The sequence below is a fragment of the Leopardus geoffroyi genome, chromosome D3 (genome assembly GCF_018350155.1).
Source record: "Leopardus geoffroyi isolate Oge1 chromosome D3, O.geoffroyi_Oge1_pat1.0, whole genome shotgun sequence".
Classification (NCBI taxonomy): Eukaryota; Metazoa; Chordata; class Mammalia; order Carnivora; family Felidae; genus Leopardus; species Leopardus geoffroyi.
Window position 1 is genome coordinate 3,206,803 of NC_059339.1, and position 20,065 is coordinate 3,226,867.

Consider the following 20,065-nt stretch of genomic DNA (forward strand, 5'->3'; position numbering starts at 1 on the left):
ATCCCTTTCCAAGCGCGGGGCGGAGACGAAGCACCCAGCATTATAGAGCCAACCACAGCCCTCCTTCCCCTTATCTGGAGCCTTCACCTTCTAAAGAAATGTATGCGCTAGCCAGGGAGGGAGTTGGATTTAGGAGTGGACACCAGAGGTCTTGAAGTCCGTGCTTTCCATTGCACTGTCCAGAGGTGCTGCGGGGGCACCGAGATCTCCTGGCGCCTTGATTAGGAAACCTCACCGTCGCATTAACCCCATCGGCTCCCCACAAGAAGGAGGATCCTGCTCAGGGAATGGTCCGAAGTCTCCCACAAGGAGAGAGATGCCAGCACCTCTGGGCAAGTCCGGTGGTTTCCTGGAGCCGGGGGTTTTCAAGGAATGGGAAGTGATTGGAACAGGTATGGAGTTTCTTTTCAGGATGATGGAAATTTTCGACAGTCAGGGTGGCAATGGATGCACAACTCTCTGGATAAACAACAAAAAACCCCCCACTGTATCGTACGCTGTAAATGGGTTAAGTCTATGGCATGTGAATTGCGTCTTAATGAAGCTGTTACTAAAAAAAAAAAAAAAAAAAATCCCGCCACTTTATCTTCTACCAAAACATTCTCTACCCCCAGCTAACCAACGGCGACCACAGTCCCACTGAGACCTCAAACACCACACACGAAAACAGTCCCGATAAAAGAAACCCCTTTCCCCCCAGATGGGGCTCCCATCCTTTCCACCCAGTGTCAAGGTGTCCCTCTACCTGGTGTGGATCGCAGACCCGCCCCATCCGCGTTGCCCTGGAACTTGTCAGGAATGCGTGTTTCTGGAGCCCCCTCAGCAGCCTGTAGTTTATGAGCCCCCCTGGCGGCTGTGGGCACGCGCAGCATGAGAGCCGCTGGTGGGGGTGACGGCGGACGAGGCGGTCCCGGGAAGCCCTCTGCAGCAGTCACGGGACCCACGTATGTGCTGTCTTCCCTCGAGCCCAGCGGACAGGTGGTTTCTTCAGCAAGTTGTACATTCGGCGGGAGAGGAACTAGGAGTTAACTGAAAAAAAGAAACACCCCACAAGGTACTGACTTGTCCAGGCATGGAAAGCATTTTAATGACAACTGGCATCACAGGTATAAATAAATATCTCCCTTCCGTCTGTAATATGTGCTACAAATAGCCTTTTGAAAAGGTCACGAGGCTCCAAGGACCCTTTCTTAGCTACTGATTTTAGTAATTAAAAAAATAAAAACAACGAGCCTCACGGGTGAGCGGTGCCTGCCCAGAGCAGGCCCCGGTGCCTGGCAGTCACCGAGGGGCTCATTCAGGACACGGTGCTCTCTCGGCCACACACAGTTGACTTTGGATCAATGCGTCTTTGCAAATGTGCTGCTTACACAATCAGGCTGTTAAAAACCACAGTTGGCTGACCATCTAACCCAGATTTTTATCGTGTCGGTCCACGCTGGCATGTTCCGCCCAACAGAGTCAGAGGGACGACTCAAAAACCCTCCCAGAGTTTTTATCCTGGCTCGTTTCTCAGCGTCAGCGGGTCTCGTGACAGATGTCCCGCACGAGGAGGCACAGACTTCTCTTGGGTGCGATCTCTCCCTCGTGGATCTGACCAGACCTCCCCTGAGTGGGGAGCCACTGGGTGCTGGGCTCTGTGAGCTCCGCGTGGCTGGCTGGGTCCCCTTGGAACAGCCTCGGGCAGCGTTCCGCCCACAGGCTGTGGCCTGGGGGGTGGGTGTGGTGGAGGGCAAGGTCAAGATCCAGGGGACGCCTCCCCAACCCTTTGATTTTTAAACCCCAGCAAATCTCAACAAGGCTGGAGGAGTACAGAAGAGCATCAGACTTACTACTTAAAGGATGGATAAATGGAGACTATTTCTAAGAATTCACCTAATGTATACGAATATAACGTATGTTTAAATCAGGAAAAATATACCATTTGGTCCTTGGAAATAAACATTAAATACAAATCAGATGGCAGCATAGGACACAGAAAACTTGTTGGAAGGAGGGAAGGAAATGTGGGAGAAGAGAAGATTATCCAGGAAAGATCGAAAACCTTCAGATTCATCATCCCAGGGCACCCAGGACTGGGATGGTCTCTTCCCAGAGACGGCCTTCCTCGGAAGGGGGGGGGGGGGGGCACTGAACTAAAACAGAAATGGGGCCTTAGCAGGACCTCGTTGTAGATTTTGCTACTTTATTAGAAATATAAATAAAGAGATGATTCCTTCTGTCTTTTTATTTGTCTTTTTGCATTTTTTTAACAAATAATTTTTGGTAGCTTGTCTGGGTTATGTTTCAACTCGTAAAATCACCTTCCTAACGTGGCCCTTGTGCGGTTCAGGGTCTCGGTCAGCAACCCACCCAGAGCTGGCTCCGCTGACTTTCGAAACTCCGCCATCATCGACTGCTACAAAATCCTTGCTACAAAAGACACGCGGCCCCTCGCGGAGGCTCCGGGACTCGCACAGCCTGACGGCGGGAGTGCGTCCCCCGCTCCACGCCGGGCCCTCCCGGATCCCACCCGACGCCGGAGCCAGACCCACCCCGAGCCCCGCGAGGGGCGGGGTGCAGAGCCGCCGGCCGGAGGGGCCTACGCCTGTTCCTTGAACTTCTCCAGGTAGTTTCTGAGCTCCTCGGGGGCGCCCGCGGCCACGTCCTGGCATACCCACTTGATGTCCTCGCCCCCACCACCGAGGATGGAGTTCACGCTGGGGCAGCCGTTGTCTGGCGGGATGGTGGTGAAGGTGGTGAACTTCACCTTCTTCCTCTTGGAGGTGGGCGAGTGCAGGGGCTCGGGCTTCGGGTCCCTGGCCTGCCTGCCCCCCGAGTCCGGCCCGTGCCCCCGGCCCTGCGCGTGCTGCCGGGCTCCGCCGTTGAGCAACAGACAGCTGCTCTCCTCGCTGCCGCCCGGCCCGCGGTCCAGGACGGTCGTGTGCTCGTCCTGCGGCGGGGACCCCTCGCCCGCATGCTCCAGGAGCTCGGCCTCGTTGCCCAGCCACACCCAGTCGTGCGAGTGGGTGACGGAGGCCTGGCCTTCCGGGGGCACCTCCTTGTGCCGGTACTTGAGGGCGAACGTGGCGCAGTTGATGAGGAAGACGAGGATGGCCAGGCAGAAGACGCCCAGCAGGGCATACATGCCGATCTCCAGGTCGCTCAGGCCCCTCGCGGTCTGCAACAGGTCGCTGGCCCCCAGCCCGCCCCCCGCGCGGGGCAGGTCCACCCGGGCCGGGAAGTTGGTGAAGTCCAGGGGGATGTTCTGCAGCTGGCCCTCTCCGGACGGCCTGCCCGCGTCCGGCCGGCTGCTCTTCACCACCCTGTTGTCCAGCAGCGGCCGGGCCGTCGTGCCGCCTCTGCGGGGGGCGCCTTCCTCGCGGCGCTCCACGGAGGAGCCGCCGGGCGGGGGCCCCTCGGGCTCCTGAACCTTCTGCCGGCGGTCACTGGCGTGGTTCTTGATCTCGCCCTCGTCGCCGCCCCCGCCAGGACCGGAGTCGGCGTCGTTCTGGCCAAACTTGACCCTGACGCTGCCCACGCCCACGGCCAGGACGCTCTTGCGCTTGGACTTCTGGCAGGCCTCTGCGATGGTCATGTCCACTCGGACCAGCGGCCCCTGGCCTTCCCCCTCGGCCATCACAACCGGCCACCTGGGAGAGCGGGCCTGGGGGACGGACACGACGGCCTCGTCCAGGGAGGTGGCGGTCAGGCTGAAGTCCCTGGTGTCGTAGATGTCGAGGGGCGTCACCGAGCCGTCGCTGAGCTGAAGCCACGTGCTGACCACAGCTTCCTGCAAGGAGAGAGGCTGTTAGGAGGCTGCAGCGTGAGGCCTGCGGATGCTTCTCCTCTTAGGAACCTGCCCGCCGGCCTAGAACAGAACCCGAAGGAATCAGGAGCTGGACTCAAATCCAGACCCGGTGGCCGATGAATCTGGGGAGAAAACATTCAGGTTTTACATCAGGATCAGAAAATCGCTGTAAGTTAAATAAGAACACACATGCAGGGACAGCTCCAGCCTAACCCTTGCTGGGGAGGGCCACCAGGAAGCCTCGCGGAGATGGCACCACGACTTTACTCGCAGACTCCACGTGGAGTCTGCAGGTTCCCTACAGCTCGCTCTGATGCTCCCACCTCCTCTGAGGAGGGAGGGTCCAGCCTTGAGATGTCTGGGTGGCCCATGGTAATCTCCCTACCTCGGGATCCCTACTCACATCTGCAAAGTCTGTCTGGCCGCACAAGGTGACGCATTCCCAGGAGCTGGGAGCTGGGCCGGGGGGCCGTCCTTGGCACACCGATGTTCCAGCCACCACAATGGCAGTGGCGGCTGTGCGTCCTGGGAACCCGCCGCTGTTGTGTCCTCCGAGCACGGACTCACTTTCCCCTCACAGTGATACCCGAGGTGTCACTCTTACTATCACTCTATTACTCTTACTGTCACCTCTTCTCCTGCTGCAGGTGAGGAGGCAGGATCATGGACAGCATGGCAGGCTCAGGGAAGTGGCAAAATGGGGGGTTTGAGCCTGGAGGTCCGTCCGGAGTCCCACCACCACGGCCACTCACCACGATAATTTTGATGTGTCTGGAATTCTTCCGTGTTTTCTAAGACCAGGCATTTAGGGACATGGGTTAGAAGCCCATGCCAGACACGGCGGAGCCTCGGAGAGGGCGCCGGAGCCGGAGGGAGAAAACCACACGGGGCTGTGAGTGGTGGCAGGCGGGGACAGGTCGTGTGCACAGGGGGGTGTGTGCTTGCCTGTGTAGGGGAGCTGGGGGTGGGGCGGGGAGGCCAGGAGGAGAGGGGCAGGCCCCGGCCACCACCGAGGCGGGGCTGACCTTCCTGGGACAGTCTGCCAAAAGTGCTGGAGGAGAATCAAGGAGCAGAGTCGGGGAGGGAAGAGTTAACGCCACCCCAGCGGTCTGTTACAGGTAAAGGATCCTGTGTCCTCTCTGGTCCTGGCTTCTGGGCATGACAACCGAGGGCCGAGAATTTGACATGAGTTGTGAGTTAAACACGTGGATGCACGATTTGTCCTGGCCCCCCCCCGCCCCCCCGCCTTTTATTTTTCCAAACAATCCGCTTTCCCCAGCTGAGAGTGTGAACCCCTCCACCCCAGGGTCTGAGATGGACGTCTGCTTGGCCTGGATACTTTCTAGCCCTCTTTTCCACCTGGGACTGGAACACCAGCTTCCCTTTGGAGAACCGAGTCCTCCCCGCTCAGGGCGCAAGCACATGCGAGGCAGGTGGGGCAGGGGCGGGATGGGGGTGGGGCTGGCCCCGCCCCCGCCCCGCCCCCGCTAGGCATGTGACCCAGCTCCGGCCAATCGGAGCATCCCACCACCCCGTTCACAGGGATTGGCTCAGGAAGGGGCTCAGGATGGAAAGCAGCCAATAGGAGGGGATCCCTCGGCTTCGGCGGGAACCAGAGATGGGAAGCTTGCAGCCCCCGGGGCTGCTCAGTTGGGGCGCAAGTCTGCGGCGATAGTGGCCGTCTTGTAGCTGCTTAGGGGGGCTCCGCTGGAGTAGGAGGCCCACGCCGGGGGAGGAAGAGTTAAGAAATGGAGAGAGAGACTCTCTGAAGAGCGTGTTCCAACCACAAAGTAGACTGGCTGAGGATCAACCACTTAAAAGCCGGGTGGGAATATACGAAACAGCATGAAAATTCCCAGGCACCAGAAAGGAAGAGGGAACGCGTCCCAGAGGGGTCTATACAGATAGCTGTTACCGAGGTGGGCTGGAGGGGTACGGGTGTCAGAGCTGCTCAGAAGGCCTGCCAGCCAGTGGCAGGGATGCTCACGCCCACCTAGGGACTGTCCGCTGGGGATGGGACCCCTTGCGTAAAAGCAGGGCTATCGAGACCGGGCGGGGGGCGATGAGAAAGTCCTACCCACCCGGGCCAGAAACAGCCACGATGCCTGCTTGTGCTCTGAGCACTGCCCGGAAAATGTGCCCCCTGGAAATCAAAAGCCCACCGCGTCCCCACACCTGGGTGTGGGGTCTGAAGGTGCACGACCTATATGATGCCCGGCCGCCGACAGGAAGACGCGCTTGGGGCTGGGCCCGTGCAAATGCAGGCCTGCAAGGATTTCCTGTCGGGAGCGAAGGGAAGAAGCCACAGCCTGAGGCGCTTCTGATAAAAAAAAAAAAAAATTACAGTCCCGAGGAGGGAGGGCTCTACCATGAGAGGGAATCATAAAAAACGCAGGTCGATCAGCAGGGCAAGGGTTTTGGATAATGGAACAACCGAAATAAAGTAAACCAGCAGCAACGACAAAATGGCCCATGAAATAAAACGGTTCAAGGGACAAGGAACGCAGTAGACACCACGTTGAGAGGAAGGCTGAGGGGGAAAAAAAAACCAAAAACAAAAAACAGGGAGGCGTGGAGAGGACTTTGTGAAAGAATGCTCCAGCTGAAATTACCCAACGGCTAGTTTGCAAAGCAGATTAGACACGTACGGGGGAAGAGAGTCCGTGTCCAGGGCGTCAGAGCCAAGGAATTTACCCAAAACACAATCACAGGGATAAAAAGAGACGGAACACACCAAAAAAGGCAAGAGGAAGGAAAGGAAGGACAGTACGAGAGCCACCGACAGTTTTCGGTGAGAAGTTCCAGACGGAACGAATGTGGAGAAGGCAGATGGGGACATCAGGATCCACGGAACGAGTGGCTGGAATATTCTCTAGCATTCAGGACAGCTGGATCTAGCTTGGCCTGAAGACAAATCCCCAGGCATGAACTGATAAATACCGATGTCTGCTTGGAGCCAGCCTGGGTCTGGGCTCTGTCTCCACTAACTGGAAGCCCAGGCCAACACCCGCTGCTTGAGAGGAGTGAGTGAGACCGTGCCCGAAATCTCAGGACGGCATGGCGCTCACTGGTGGCACCTGCCCACTCCCCCTCTCGGTATCTGCCCGCTCAGCGGTCAGTTCTGCAAGACTGTTTTGTCTGAGGGAGTTCTCCGACCTCTGGAAGCCACGTGGCCATGTCTGTAGCCAGAAGTGCCAAGGAATTAACACCCCCCCAAAGCAGCCCTCAACAATGACTGATAGGAGATGTGACATACAGCCCAGCTCCCTGGCCCCTGGTCAACACTGGCTGGTGGTTTCCCCAGAAGACTCGGGCTCCAGTAGTCCACGGCGGCGGCCGCGGGTGGGGAGCGCGCTCTGCTGACTATCTTCTATCCCTTGTAGCCCTTCCCGACTCCCGTATTGGGGCTCCCTCCAGCACTCAAATTAAACACTTGATCACGAACCCTCATGGCAGGCTCAGCTTCTGGGCGATCGAAACTAAGGCAGGCAATATGGCTCAGGAGTTTTGCTTCCCACCCTTGTCCCCTCTGTCCGCATCAATGGCAAGTCCCACAATCCGACAGACCCCCTTCTAATTGGTAAATCGAATGCATTAAGGCCAGGGGATTTCCCATTTCACCCTTCTGTCCTGGCTTTCCTCTGAACAGATGAGGCACAGGCAAAGTATATACGATTGCCCTCGTATTGACGGGTGTAAAAATCTTTCCCACGTTGTATCTCAGGGCTGAAATATCAAGAACAAGGTGCCGGCCTTCCACGCGCCGAGGGTTGGGATAAACACACTGTTCACACGGTCTGTGAGTTCATCTTGGTTGACTTTCCATCCTGAACTAATTTTTCTTCGCACACTCTAGACGGGGAAAGAACTTCACCTAAAAGCAGCCCCCTGAGTGGCAGGCAGTCTGGATGAAGCCTTCGGAACCCCGCGGGCTTGCCGAAACCCATCTGAGTCGGTGCTGCTGTGTGATTGAGGGTTAAGTCAGGTGATTAGCTGGTTCCAGTGAGGTTGGACCCCAGGACGGGCCCAGGAGAGGCCGGTGCATTTCCCCAAAGATGAGAAATTCTGAATGACTTAAAACAACACAGGCCCAGGAATGATGTAAAGCTCCATCCCTTCCAGAGTCAAGTCTGCAAATCAAATGAACTGCATCCATAAATCCCCCCGGAGTCCGTGCGGGGACCTCCAATTACCATCAGCCGATGAAGACAGATGGCATACACCGGATGGGGGTCGGGGCCCCTGCCCCCAAGCCGGGAAGGTTGCGAGGCCAATCATGCCCTAATTAATTACCCATTCTCAGCAAATAGCCCCATGTTCTCTGCCTTGTCTCCCCACTTTGCTCCGCTCCCCTCAATTTGCTCCTTAGAGAGTAGAAAACACCTCGCCCCCAGGAGAGAAGCCATCAACGGGGGCCTGACTGGATGTGAACGTATTCCAGGACCCTCCTGCTGACACCCTGGGGCAAAGTCAGCTAGCAGCCGCACACTCTCTGGAATGACCCGCCCTGATCTTTGGAACCCGGGAACATAATGAGATGCCACTCCCGTGATGATGCTGTGCTGTGTGGCGCAGCTGACCTTGAGATAGGGAGACCTGCCTGGATTATCTGGCTGAGCCCGGTGTAGACACGTGAGCCTTTCACAGCAGAGAAGTTTCTCTAGCAGGCAGCAGAGGGGAGGTTAGAGGTCTAAGGCATAAAAGGACTCCGTGCATGTTGCTGGTTTTGAAGACAGGGGGGGTGTGGGAAGTGACAAGGAACACGGGTGGCCTTAGGGAGCCGAGAGGGGTCCCCGGGGAACAGCCACCAAAGACACAGACACCTGCCACAGAAGTGCAGAGACGGGAACGAGCGTGGAGGCCGATTATTCCCCAGGACACGCCAAGAAGGGCCCCGCCGGCTCACTCTGCCGTCGGCCTGTGGTGCCCCGAGCCTGGAACCCAGCTGAGCCCGCCCCGGCCCCCGACGCACCGAGCTGAGCTAATAAGCGGGCCTTGTCGTAAACCACCAAGTCTGTGGAAGCAGACGTGCGCACTGGGCATCACCTGTCTGGTTCATCACAGAGCCCACGACTGGAATGACGTAGCCCTGTGGCTTCTCACAGCCTCCCCATCACTGCATTCTGGACTGTGGTTCAGCGACTCTGCTCCGTTCCTCCCTCCCCCCGCCCCTTTCGCGGAGTCAGGCACGGCAAGCGCCCTGCTCCTCTTGAACTCCGGCTTCTAGAACCATCTCTACCTGCTTGGGAGTCCGAAGCAGCTCCTGAGCTGTGGCCACAGCCGTGATGGCCTTGCTGTCCTCCGTGCTGGGGTGGAGGGTGACGGACAGCCCAGCCACCAGCTGGATGGCCAAGTCTGTCACTGACACTTTGTCATCTAACACGGTGACCGTTTTCTCTGCCAGGATGGAGTCTGACAGCGGGGACAATACCTGTGGGATGGACAGGACAGAAGATTCCCAGATGCTGGGAGCTTCCCCGGCAACACTTCCTTCCTGCCCCAGGCCTGGGTCCAGAGTACGGGGTGAAGGAGCCTCCCACCTTCTTCCCTAGAGATACACCAGCCCACGCCAGGCCTTTGCAAGAATCAGATAAAGCCACCCTTCCCCACGACACTTTAGCTCTGTGGGGAGAGGACAACAAATGTTAAAATCCATTCTGTTTTTAAAGGGAAAGGACCCCTCCCATTGAGATGAAGGACTCTTGTACCCTGCACAACTTGGTTAACTGTGCATGGCAATCAATCCTGCTGACGAGGCTCAGGAAGAGTCGCACACGAGTTGACTTTGTGCAACCTGAATCACATTCTAAATGAACTATGGAAGTAACTGTGGGGGAACTGAATTATAGTCTCCTCTCCCCCCCAACAAAGTACGGTCAGGAAGGTGGAAGTTGAGGGATTTGGGAAAAGGCCCACCACTCCCTGTCATATGTGTTTCCTTGAACAAAAAGGGTAGTAGGACTTCGAAGAGAGGTTTGCTGGATGGATCCATGGCAGAATGACTAAATGCTTTACGGGAAGGAGGGAGGCACCTTCCCCCGGCCACAAGCGTGAGCAGCATGCAGGGGAGGGGAGGAGGCTTCTGAGAGGTGTAGGAGATGTCAGGTGTGGACAGCGGGATGAAGGGTTGGCAGACAGGGGCAGGACGGGGAGGGCTGGCAGGTGTTGGGAACGGAGCACCCAGCACTTGGGAGAGGGGACATGTGAGGTGCTAAGGGGCTGTGGCCACCGCCTTCCCAGCTGTGCTCGTGAGGAGACTGGCCCCCCCCTCCCCCAGCCGGTCCTAGCTCAGCTTCTGGTGTCCCGGGGATGCCATCCTGGGGGCCAGGAATTGGGCACAATGACCCACCCTTCTTGGGAGCCTCCCCCAGAGCCCGGCACGATGCTCAGGGCAGAAATGCCCGGCTCTGGCTTCCTACCTGGATGGTGGTCATCCCGACCTCCCGCCCGACCAGGACCCTGCTGTCCTGCAGTGTGGCCACGTGAGGTTCCTCCAGATTCATGAAGTCTGCAACCAGGTGGGTGACGTCCACCTGCCAGTCGGGGCTGAGCAGGTGGCTGGGCTGGCCCCACGGGCCGGCGCCCTCGGCCACGAACTGGGTGAGGACCCGCACCGTGGCATGCTGGTACTTCAGGGCACAGCCCCGGCCCCGCCGCTCTTCGTCGTCTTCGTCCTCGCTCTCCCGCGTGGGCCTTGGGGGAACGAGAAGCTCTCAGGTCCCAGGAATGGATTCAGACGCTCTGGAGGCACAGGCCAGACAGGCAGGTGCCCGCCCCAGCCTCCATGGGACAACATCCCAGGCGGGGGCCTCAGGACCCCACGGGAGTGCTGTTTCCATCACAGGCAGCACAGAGGGTCGGACATCCCTCTCCTAAAGGCATTTATTGACAAACGGCTTACGAGCTAATATTTACGAAGTCTACACTGTCCAGTAAATGAGTAGCTGGTAGCTATGTGTGCCCACTTACCCTTTAATTTAAATGAATAATGAGATGAATCAAAAATGTAAATTTCTTAGGCACACTAGCTATATATGCCAAGCGCTCCCTAACCACATGTGCTAGCGGCCGCCATATTGGATAGCGTGATTCTAGAACATTCCGCCACGGCAGCAGGTTCTATTGGGCAGAGCTGTATTACTCTCTTGAGATGTGACCTTCTAGGCTCCACACGTATGGACTCTTAATCTCATAACACGGGTGTTATTATTCTTATGTTCTGGGGAGGGAGGTTAGGGACCCTGCCCAAGCTCACAGAGCTAGAAAGTGGTGGCTAGGCTCAGGTCTGCCCTCCCCAGGGGCACGGGGCACGCTCGTTCTCTAGGTCACTCATGACCACTAAACAGTCTGAAGGATTGCCTGGATTCACCACCGCCCTCTACAGTTGGAGAAGATTCTTTCAAGTTCTCCCTGCAGAGAGGGATGTTGCCTCTTACGGGCCCAAAGGGCTTGTGCTGAGGGTACGTTCACTCAAGCACTCATTGCCCCTTAACATGAGGACCAGGTGCCTGGAAGATTCTGGTAAACAGCCCTGAGCATTCAGGATGGGTGACCCCAGCTCCTACGTATGACAATCCAGAGTCACATAGAGCAAAGAGCCTTTTTTTTTTTTAAAGAGCAAACAGTAACACCACAGCCCAATATACATGCAATGAAATGTTATGCAGTAATTCGATGCACACAGAGCTTATCAAGCTTATGGATATTCACAAAGCACAGAAAAGGAGTCACTTTCGCTTAGAGAAAATAACCCCCAATTCATATTCCCCCAGGGTGCTGAGGGGCCAGAAAGATCTATCATTTCTGTCGCTTCATTCTGGGGGAGCCTGTTTCAGGAGGGTCTGGGAGAGGTCCAAGTGTAGAGTGCACACGGCCTGGGGGTGATTCGGATCCTGCCGCTTCCCAGCCTCCTTCCCGGCTGGTTATCCTGGGCCTCGGGTGGGCTGGAGAAAATGCAATCACAGCATTTTACCGGCGTCGACCACGTGCCGGGCCCCGTACTGGCTCCGTCGGTGGTGTGGTCAGTAAATAAAACCATTGTTATCAACGCCTCTGGTTAATCTCGGCATCCTGGGCTCACCTCTTACTGGCCACAATGGGGACCCTCCAGCCTTTAATCTGGCTCAGCTCGGTGTCAGAGACCTCGATCTGCAGGGGCAGTCGGGGCACCCACACGGTGACGTGCAGGGGGGCACTCAGGTGCTGGTAGGTGAAGTTCACCACCGCGTCCAGCTTGCCCTTTATCTCTTTGCCATTGACAAAGACGTAATCACAGCCGTCAGATACCTGCGAAGACAGAAAGGGGATGGAAAAGTCAGCGGCCCTGGAGACCACTCTTCTTCCATGTGTCCCTTTTTTTTTTTTTTTTTTTCGCACAGCATACATGCTTAATTTAGGTTCCTCCCAATGCAGTGCCTGAGACAAGGATTCAGTGCATTCGGTTTACTTGGGAGATGGCCCCCAGTGGGGGCCAGCGAGCAGAGTGAGGGAGACAGAAAGAGTCAATAGGAAGGCCCATTTTTACTTTTTTTTTTTTTTTTTTTGCTGTGGATCAGTTTCTCTGGAACCTCATGTAAGCCTACAAGATTGCCCACCTGAAGGATAAGAGGCAGGAACGTTGTCTCCCAGCTCCTCTCTCTCACTGCCCGTGTGTTAACTGCCCTGCATGTCCAGGCTGAGACACGGGTGCATGGCGTCTGAGAAGGCTCCGGGACAGAAAACAGCAGGAGCTCGAGGTGGAAGGTGGTACCACCCCCACGTGAGCTGGAACCTGCACAGATCTGCAGTTGAGACCGAACTCTGAGCGGGGCCCAGAGGTGATGTCTGCTCATAAAATGAGCCATACCCACACGTCACCCCAACCAGCCCCCCAGAGCTGCAGGGGCTGACTCACTCCCCCTGATCTCACTCTCCAGCCTGACTCACTCTCCCCCTGATCACAGCCCCAACAGTCTCCGAGACCCCTGGGCCTTTGCATGCGGGGCTTCCTTGGCCCGCCCTTCCTTCTCTACTGGCCTGGCCAGGCACCTCCCCGACCCCCTGCGATGGTTTATGCATTTGTATTATAATTGCTTATCCTGTGAATGGCAGCATTGCCGTTTTAAGGTATGTCCCCTCCCCGTGTAGTCCTTCCCTTGCTTTTCCAGTTCCTACCACATCATTGCCTCAGGAGAGAGACAAGATAGAGCACAAAGCAAAATAAACACATAGAAAATAAAATAAAAGTCTGAAAGCATTAAGGCAGTGTGTTCCAAAGTCTAAACCCTTAGGGAGATGAATCTATATACAGCCCCATGGACGCTCGGGGGGGGGGGGCGGGGAAGAAACAGCAGGGAGATGCCTGTGGTGTTCCCTGGAAGCGGGCTGGAGAAGTGCCATGGACAGGGGAGGGACCGTATCCTAGGTAACTCTGACACTGGATGCCCCTAGGGACCGTAAGCAGGACACGTGAAGACTAGAAGCCCCCTCTCCCAAGACCTGGGCAATAACAGTCACATCTCCGGGAAATTAGTCTGGGACTATGTTCTGTAGCCTTAATGAATTGAAAATTGAGAATAGAAATCAAGTTGGGTTTTCAAGAAATGACATGGCTGTCTTGCATATTCAAGTTTATAAGATACGATTTATACTGGCCCCACGTGTCCAGATCAACCACCAAACCGTGAGATACTTGAAGGAAAGAAGTGCATCTTTTTTAAATCTTTGATGTCTTGGTTCTTCACACCAGATGCTCAAGAAGCAGGAACTTGGCAGAGTGGACACTGAAAGGACCAATGTATGTATGTGCATTTGGTTGGTGTATGAATGGATGGATGGATGGATGGATGGATAAGTGGGTGGGTGAATGGATGGATGAATTATGGATGGATGGATGGATGGATGGATGGATGGATGGATAGGTGGGTGGATGAATGGATGGATGAATTATGGATGGATGGATGGATGGATGGATGGATGGATAGACGGATGGATGGATGGATAGGTGGGTAGAAGAATGGATGGATGAATTATGAATGGATGGATGGATGGATGGATGGATAGGTGGGTGGGTGAATGGATGGATGAATTATGGATGGATGGATGGATGGATGGATGGATGGATAGGTGGGTAGATGAATGGATGGATGAATTATGAATGGATGGATGGATGGATGGATGGATAGGTGGGTGGATGAATGGATGTGTGTGTGTGTGTGTATGTATGTATACATATATTCAGGTGGATGGATGGATGGATGGGTTGATGGAAAGCTGGGTGGATGAATGAACTGAACCCTTTCTTCATGGGGATGCCTGCTTCAAGACAACCAAAGAAGGATCTTAGGGTGAGGGGAGATGTGGTCGGAGAATGAGATACAATGGAGCCAAAAGCAGTGGAAACACAAGAGGTTTACTTGAAAGCTTCCAGAAAGGTCTCAAGCAGTGTTTCCTAACTTTTTTGGGGTCACTGACTCCTTTGAGAACACAAGTCAAGCTCACTCTTGCCATGGAAATGCATATACCTACAGTTTTGCATAACATTCCAGAGTTAATGAAGTCACACATGGACTCCTCACATAGCACTTAACATACTAAGCTGTAATTGCCAATTTGCTTATCTGTCTCCTGTCGGGACTGTGCACTCTAGAAAAAGCAGCATCTCCTTCGGCGGGGGGGGGGGGGGGGGGGGGAGGGGGTCTGTGGACCCAGTTAAGTCACATCGCTGCTGAGCAATGAACTTGCACGATCACCCCTCTTTCCCCAGCCTCTGGGAACTACGGATGGCTACCCTGGGCCCAATTTTCATCCCCAGCTCTCACTTCTGTTTGGAAGGGCAGCTGGTGAGGGCTGAGCTGAGAGAGTTTCCTCCATCTGCCGGGGACAGTGGCAGGAGCAGCTGGGAAGGAAACACACGGATGGGTCTTCTCACTCATGGTCAAGAGTGGTTTAAAAATGTTTACCTACTGATTAAGGGTGGAAACCAATTTTAGTTGCCGTCCCAGACTCGCCATTAGCATGTAAACACCGTCCTGGATCCGGGCAGCCATTAGCATAATAGCCAAGCAAGAGTTATATCAGTAATCACTTCTTTAATCAATGTTGTAATTTACAGACCATTGACTTTCCTCATTTATTACCTTCCTGAGCTCTGGTGGGAGGGAACGCGGCTGCTCCAGAATATATAAATAATTAAGAGGAACGCCAAGGGTATCGAGTCGCGGTGCATGATAGAGCCATTGTCACTGCTAATCCTGCAGGTGTCATAAATGTCTGGGGAAGTCTCGGGATGCATTCATCATCTCCTAAGTGGCTACAAGTGAGAGCCACAATATCGCAAAATGAGCCAGCTTAGCTGCCAAAAAAAAAAAAAAAAGGAACCGAAAACCCAAAGGAATCTTTTCAGTCCCTTGGCTTCGTTTGACACTCTTTTTCATCTTTCATGGTGGATGGGCCTCCCGCCGAGAAAGCTGCCCGCTGGCCTCTGCTCACTCTGACCTTTAAAGTATCCAGTTTGAACACATCATGGCCACTGAACCGGCCACTGATGTCTGCTCTTGGCACCCGGAGGGGCCAGCATGGGTCTGGTTGAGCAGCACATGGTCAGCTGGCATCTTCTGTTGTCATTTGGGCCTTGGCAACTTCCCGGTGATGCCACCTTTCCGTTGGGAGTCACTTGGGGACCACTTTCCACGGGGAGAGTAAAGCTATCTGCTGGTCACATTGGCGTCCAACGCGACTGTTGTCTGACAAAGTAGCCAAGCAGGTTCTCAAACTTGAGCGTCAAGAGGGTGGGTCAACACACAGACTGTTGGAGCCACCCCCAGAGTCTCACATCCCGGTGGGGCCCCCACCTCTGTGTCTCTATCAAGGTCCTGGGTGATGCTGACGTTCCAAATCTGGGGACCACGCGTGGAGACTCACTCCTTCAAATAGTGTGATTGGCCTTCTTCCATTTCCACGGCATCTTCTATCTCCTGTCTTGGTCCATTCGGGCTGCGGTAAGGGAATACCACGGGCTGGGGGTCAAGAACAGACACAGCTTCTCACACTTCTGGAGGCTGGAAGCCCCAGAGGATGTGTCTGGTGAGAATCGGTCCTGTCTCATCGCCATGTGCTCACGTGGCAGAAGGGGTGAGAGAGGGCTCCGGGGTCTCTCGTGTAAGGCCACGAATTCCATCCACGAGGGCTCCACTCTCATGACTCAGTCCCCTCCCTAAAGTCCCACATTGTCATTCCATCACATTGCAGGTTAGGGTCTCAACCTAGGAACTGGAGTGGGGGGACCCAGACATCCAGCCTAGAACACCTTCCTTTCATTACTGTAATAATGTAGTTAAACCACCTAGGTGCTAACGACTCCCAGCATCCTGCCTGCAGAACCCAATGGCTTATTCAACATCTCCATTTGGATCTCTAATTAGCATCTCAAACTTAATATGTTTAGAAACACTCCTGGCATAGTGTTGTGGGGTTTTTTTTTTTTTCCGTTTAGGAGCCTGGGGGCTGGAAACAGAAATTAAGCACAGATACAAAAAATCAGATTTACATTCCCTATACGTGTAAGGGAGTACATTCCCCGAGTATACGTGTGTACTTTGCTGTGTTCGCATAAAATACTGCACGGTCTTGTGCAGTAGCTATGCCTTGTTTTACATCTGCGACGTGCTTTCCTCACGTGGGTCCCTTCTGGAGCTACGGGCAGCAGTCGTGATCCCATTTTGTAGATGAGAAAGCAGGGGCTCGCCGAGGTTGTGGCTTGGCCGCGGTGGGGCGGTGGCGTGAAGGCTAGGGTCTGCGAGCATGGAGGCTGCAGGATTCGGCAGACGGCTTTGACTGTGTTGCCTTCGCGGGCGGCACCCCAAGATTGCGGCCTTGGAAGTCACCCTTCGTGCCCTGTGGGTCTTGGGTCATCTCCGTTCCTGCTGGCCGGTGGGCAGGGACAGGAAGGGGCTGAGAGGCCACCGGCCAGTGAGCCTGAGAGGGATCACGCCTACATACTCGTCACGAGCGGCCTGGCACTTAGTCTCTTGGCCCGTCCCCAGTGAACCTGGCTGCATGGGCTGGATGGGTCCAAACCCGGGCAGGGAACGGATGCTACACACAGTCCAGAGGACAGCATGACAAGGGGACTCCTTACAACGGTGTAGACAGGACTCCAGGAGACCAGCAGGTGATGGTGCAGCAGGTGAGATACAGGGATGGAGGGGGTTCAGGAGCACCCTCCAAAATCCGCGCCCACTCGGGAGCTCAGAATGAACCTGGCTTGGAAATAGGGTCTCTGCAGAAGTCATCTGAAATGAGGTCATTACCAGCTTGGGGCGTGGGCCACGGAGGACTGGAGTCTCCGGACGCAAGCACTCGGAGGTGATGTGGGGACAAAGGGAGACGCGGAGAGATGCGGCCACGAGCCGAGGAGCAGCTAGGACCACAGTCACCGGGAGCTGGGAGACCCGGATCCCCGGGCCCCTCAGAGGGAGCGGGGGGCCCTGCCCACACCCTGCTTTCAGCCTTCCGGCCTCCAGGACTGTGGGAGAACAGTATTGCTCTCGGCACCCCAGCCGTGGTCATTTGCCACGGCAGCCCCAGGACACTGGTGCATGTGGCCACCACCGGAAAGGCCAGGGGAGGAGGAGGTGTCAGAGCACAGCATGGGCACTGCCCCATCAGAGGCGCCCGCCTCCGGGAGCGGGGACCTTGGTGGACGAGGCAGCCGTGGTCAGCCTGTAAGCTTGCTGGAAGGGGCCCAGAGGGATGAGAGTACACACCGCTCTCCCCGCTCCACCCCCGTCGGCTGGAGCCTCCCTCTACCCCAGTGCGCGGGGAACCGGGGGCCTGGTACAGACCCCACAGAGGCTGGCCTCCCGGAGCAGGAGGAGAGGTTAGAGGGATCTGAAGGGACCAGCAGGCATTTCCAACACAGAGAGCTCTTCTCCACTTGGAAGTTACTGTCTTCATGCGGGGCTCACGCGTACAACTGAGTGTGAATCACAGAACCCTTTTAACTCTGGACAAATCCTTAGAGGGGTACAGGCCCTTCCCTGATGCACCCCTGCCATCCGTCCCACGCATTGTCCGTGCATCTTCGTTTGTTTCCTGAGCCCCGGCTGGCCCTTCCACACCCCATCAGCCTAGTGGTTCTCAGCTAGGGGCCAGCGGGTCCCCCAGGGGACATCTGACGGTCCCTGGGGATCTTTCTGGTTGTCACAACCAGGGGAGGGCTTGTCCCAGCTGGAAGGTGTGCACTTGGCCTCTAATGGTTGAAGCCAGCGGTGCTGCTCGACATCCCGCACCGCACAGGATGGCCCCCAACAAAGGATCAGCAGACCCCAAGCGTCAGCAGCGCTGAGTGGAGAGGCGCTGCCTTACTCAGACGCAAACTTCCCAGACGCACACACCCCGTTTCTCTGACATTTGTACTTAGGATTGCAACTCCCCCAAGCCCCTTCCTTGCTTTATTTTTCTCTTTTATCATTTATTGCCCTCCCTTACACCAGATGTTTTACCTATTTATTGTGGTTATTACTTGTCCTCTCTCTCTAGAACACAAACTCTAGGATGACAAAGCTTTCTGACTGTTTTGTTCAGGGTCGTATCCCTAGTGCCTAAAATAGTACCTGGTGCTCAGGTATGGGGCTCACCACACACTCCCTACCCCAGCGGCCACTCAGGGCTGCCAGCTCCCCCCACCCCCCACTGCACACAGGCACACACACAGGTGCACACACGCACAGGTGCACACATAGGTGCTTGCACACACAGGCATACACGCAGGTGCACATACGCACAGGTGCACACGCAGGTACATGCACACATGCACAGGTGCACGCAGGCACAGGAACACACATAGGTGCCACACAGATGCACACACACACAGGTGCACACACGCACAGGAACGCACACAGGTGCATGCACTCACAGGAACACACACAGGTACACGCACGTACAGGAAAACACACAGGTGCATGCACAGGTGCACACACGCACAGGAACACATACAGGTACACGCACAGGTGCACACACGCACAGGTGCACACATAGGCACATGCACACCCAGGAACACACCCAGGTGCACACATGCACAGGTGCACACACGCACAGGAACACACCCAGGTGCACACACGCACAGGCGTGCACACACACACACAGGAACACACAGGTGCACACACACAGAGGAACACACAGGTGCACACACGTACAGGAAAACACATAGGTGCATGCACAGGTGCACACACGCACAGGTGCACACATAGGTGCACGCACACCCAGGAACACACCCAGGTGCACACATGCACATGTGCACACACGCACAGGTGTACACACAGGTGCTTGCACACACAGGCATACACGCAGGTGCACATACGCACAGGTGCACACGCAGGTACATGCACACACAGATGCACACATGCACAGGTGCATGCATGCACAGGAACACACATAGGTGCCACATAGATGCACACACACACAGGTGCACACACGCACAAGAACGCACACAGGTGCACACATACACAGGAACACACACAGGTACACGCATGTACAGGAACACAGGTGCACACACAGGCGCACACACAGGTGCACACACACACAGGAACACACACAGGTGCACACACGCACAGGAACACACAGGTACACGCACAGGTGCACACACGCACAGGTGCACACATAGGTGCACACACGCACAGGAACACACCCAGGTGCACACACACAGGTGCACACATGCACAGGTGCACACACACAGGAACACACAGGTGCACACACGCACACAGGAACACACACAGGTACATGCACGTAAAGGAAAACACACAGGTGCATGCACAGGTGCACACATAGGTGCAGTCACACCCAGGAACACACCCAGGTGCACACACGCACAGGTGCACACACGCAAGGAACACACCCAGGTGCACACATGCACAGGTGCACACACACACACAGGAACACACAGGTGCGCACACACACAGGAACACACACAGGTACATGCACGTAAAGGAAAACACACAGGTGCATGCACAGGTGCACACATAGGTGCAGTCACACCCAGGAACACACCCAGGTACACACACGCACAGGTGCACACACGCAAGGAACACACCCAGGTGCACACATGCACAGGTGCACACACACACACAGGAACACACAGGTGCGCACACACACAGGAACACACACAGGTACATGCACGTAAAGGAAAACACACAGGTGCAGGCACAGGTGCACACATAGGTGCAGTCACACCCAGGAACACATCCAGGTGCACACATGCACAGGTGCACACACGCACAGGAACACACCCAGGTGCAC

General features: G+C 55.7%; 1 protein-coding gene across 2 annotated transcripts in view; it reads right to left on the reverse strand.

The window, feature by feature from the left end:
* Window positions 1-1,058: 1,058 nt before the first annotated feature.
* Window positions 1,059-20,065, reverse strand: part of TMEM132C (transmembrane protein 132C) — a 308,814-nt gene continuing 289,807 nt past the window's right edge. For both annotated transcript variants that reach the window (XM_045459587.1, XM_045459588.1), the window contains 4 exons: window positions 11,871-12,076; window positions 10,210-10,483; window positions 9,030-9,221; window positions 1,059-3,772 (listed from right to left, as the gene is read on the reverse strand). In XM_045459587.1, coding sequence (XP_045315543.1) covers window positions 2,582-3,772; window positions 9,030-9,221; window positions 10,210-10,483; window positions 11,871-12,076 — 1,863 coding nt within the window. In that variant the 3' untranslated portion in view covers window positions 1,059-2,581. The remainder of the gene's footprint in view (window positions 3,773-9,029; window positions 9,222-10,209; window positions 10,484-11,870; window positions 12,077-20,065) is intronic.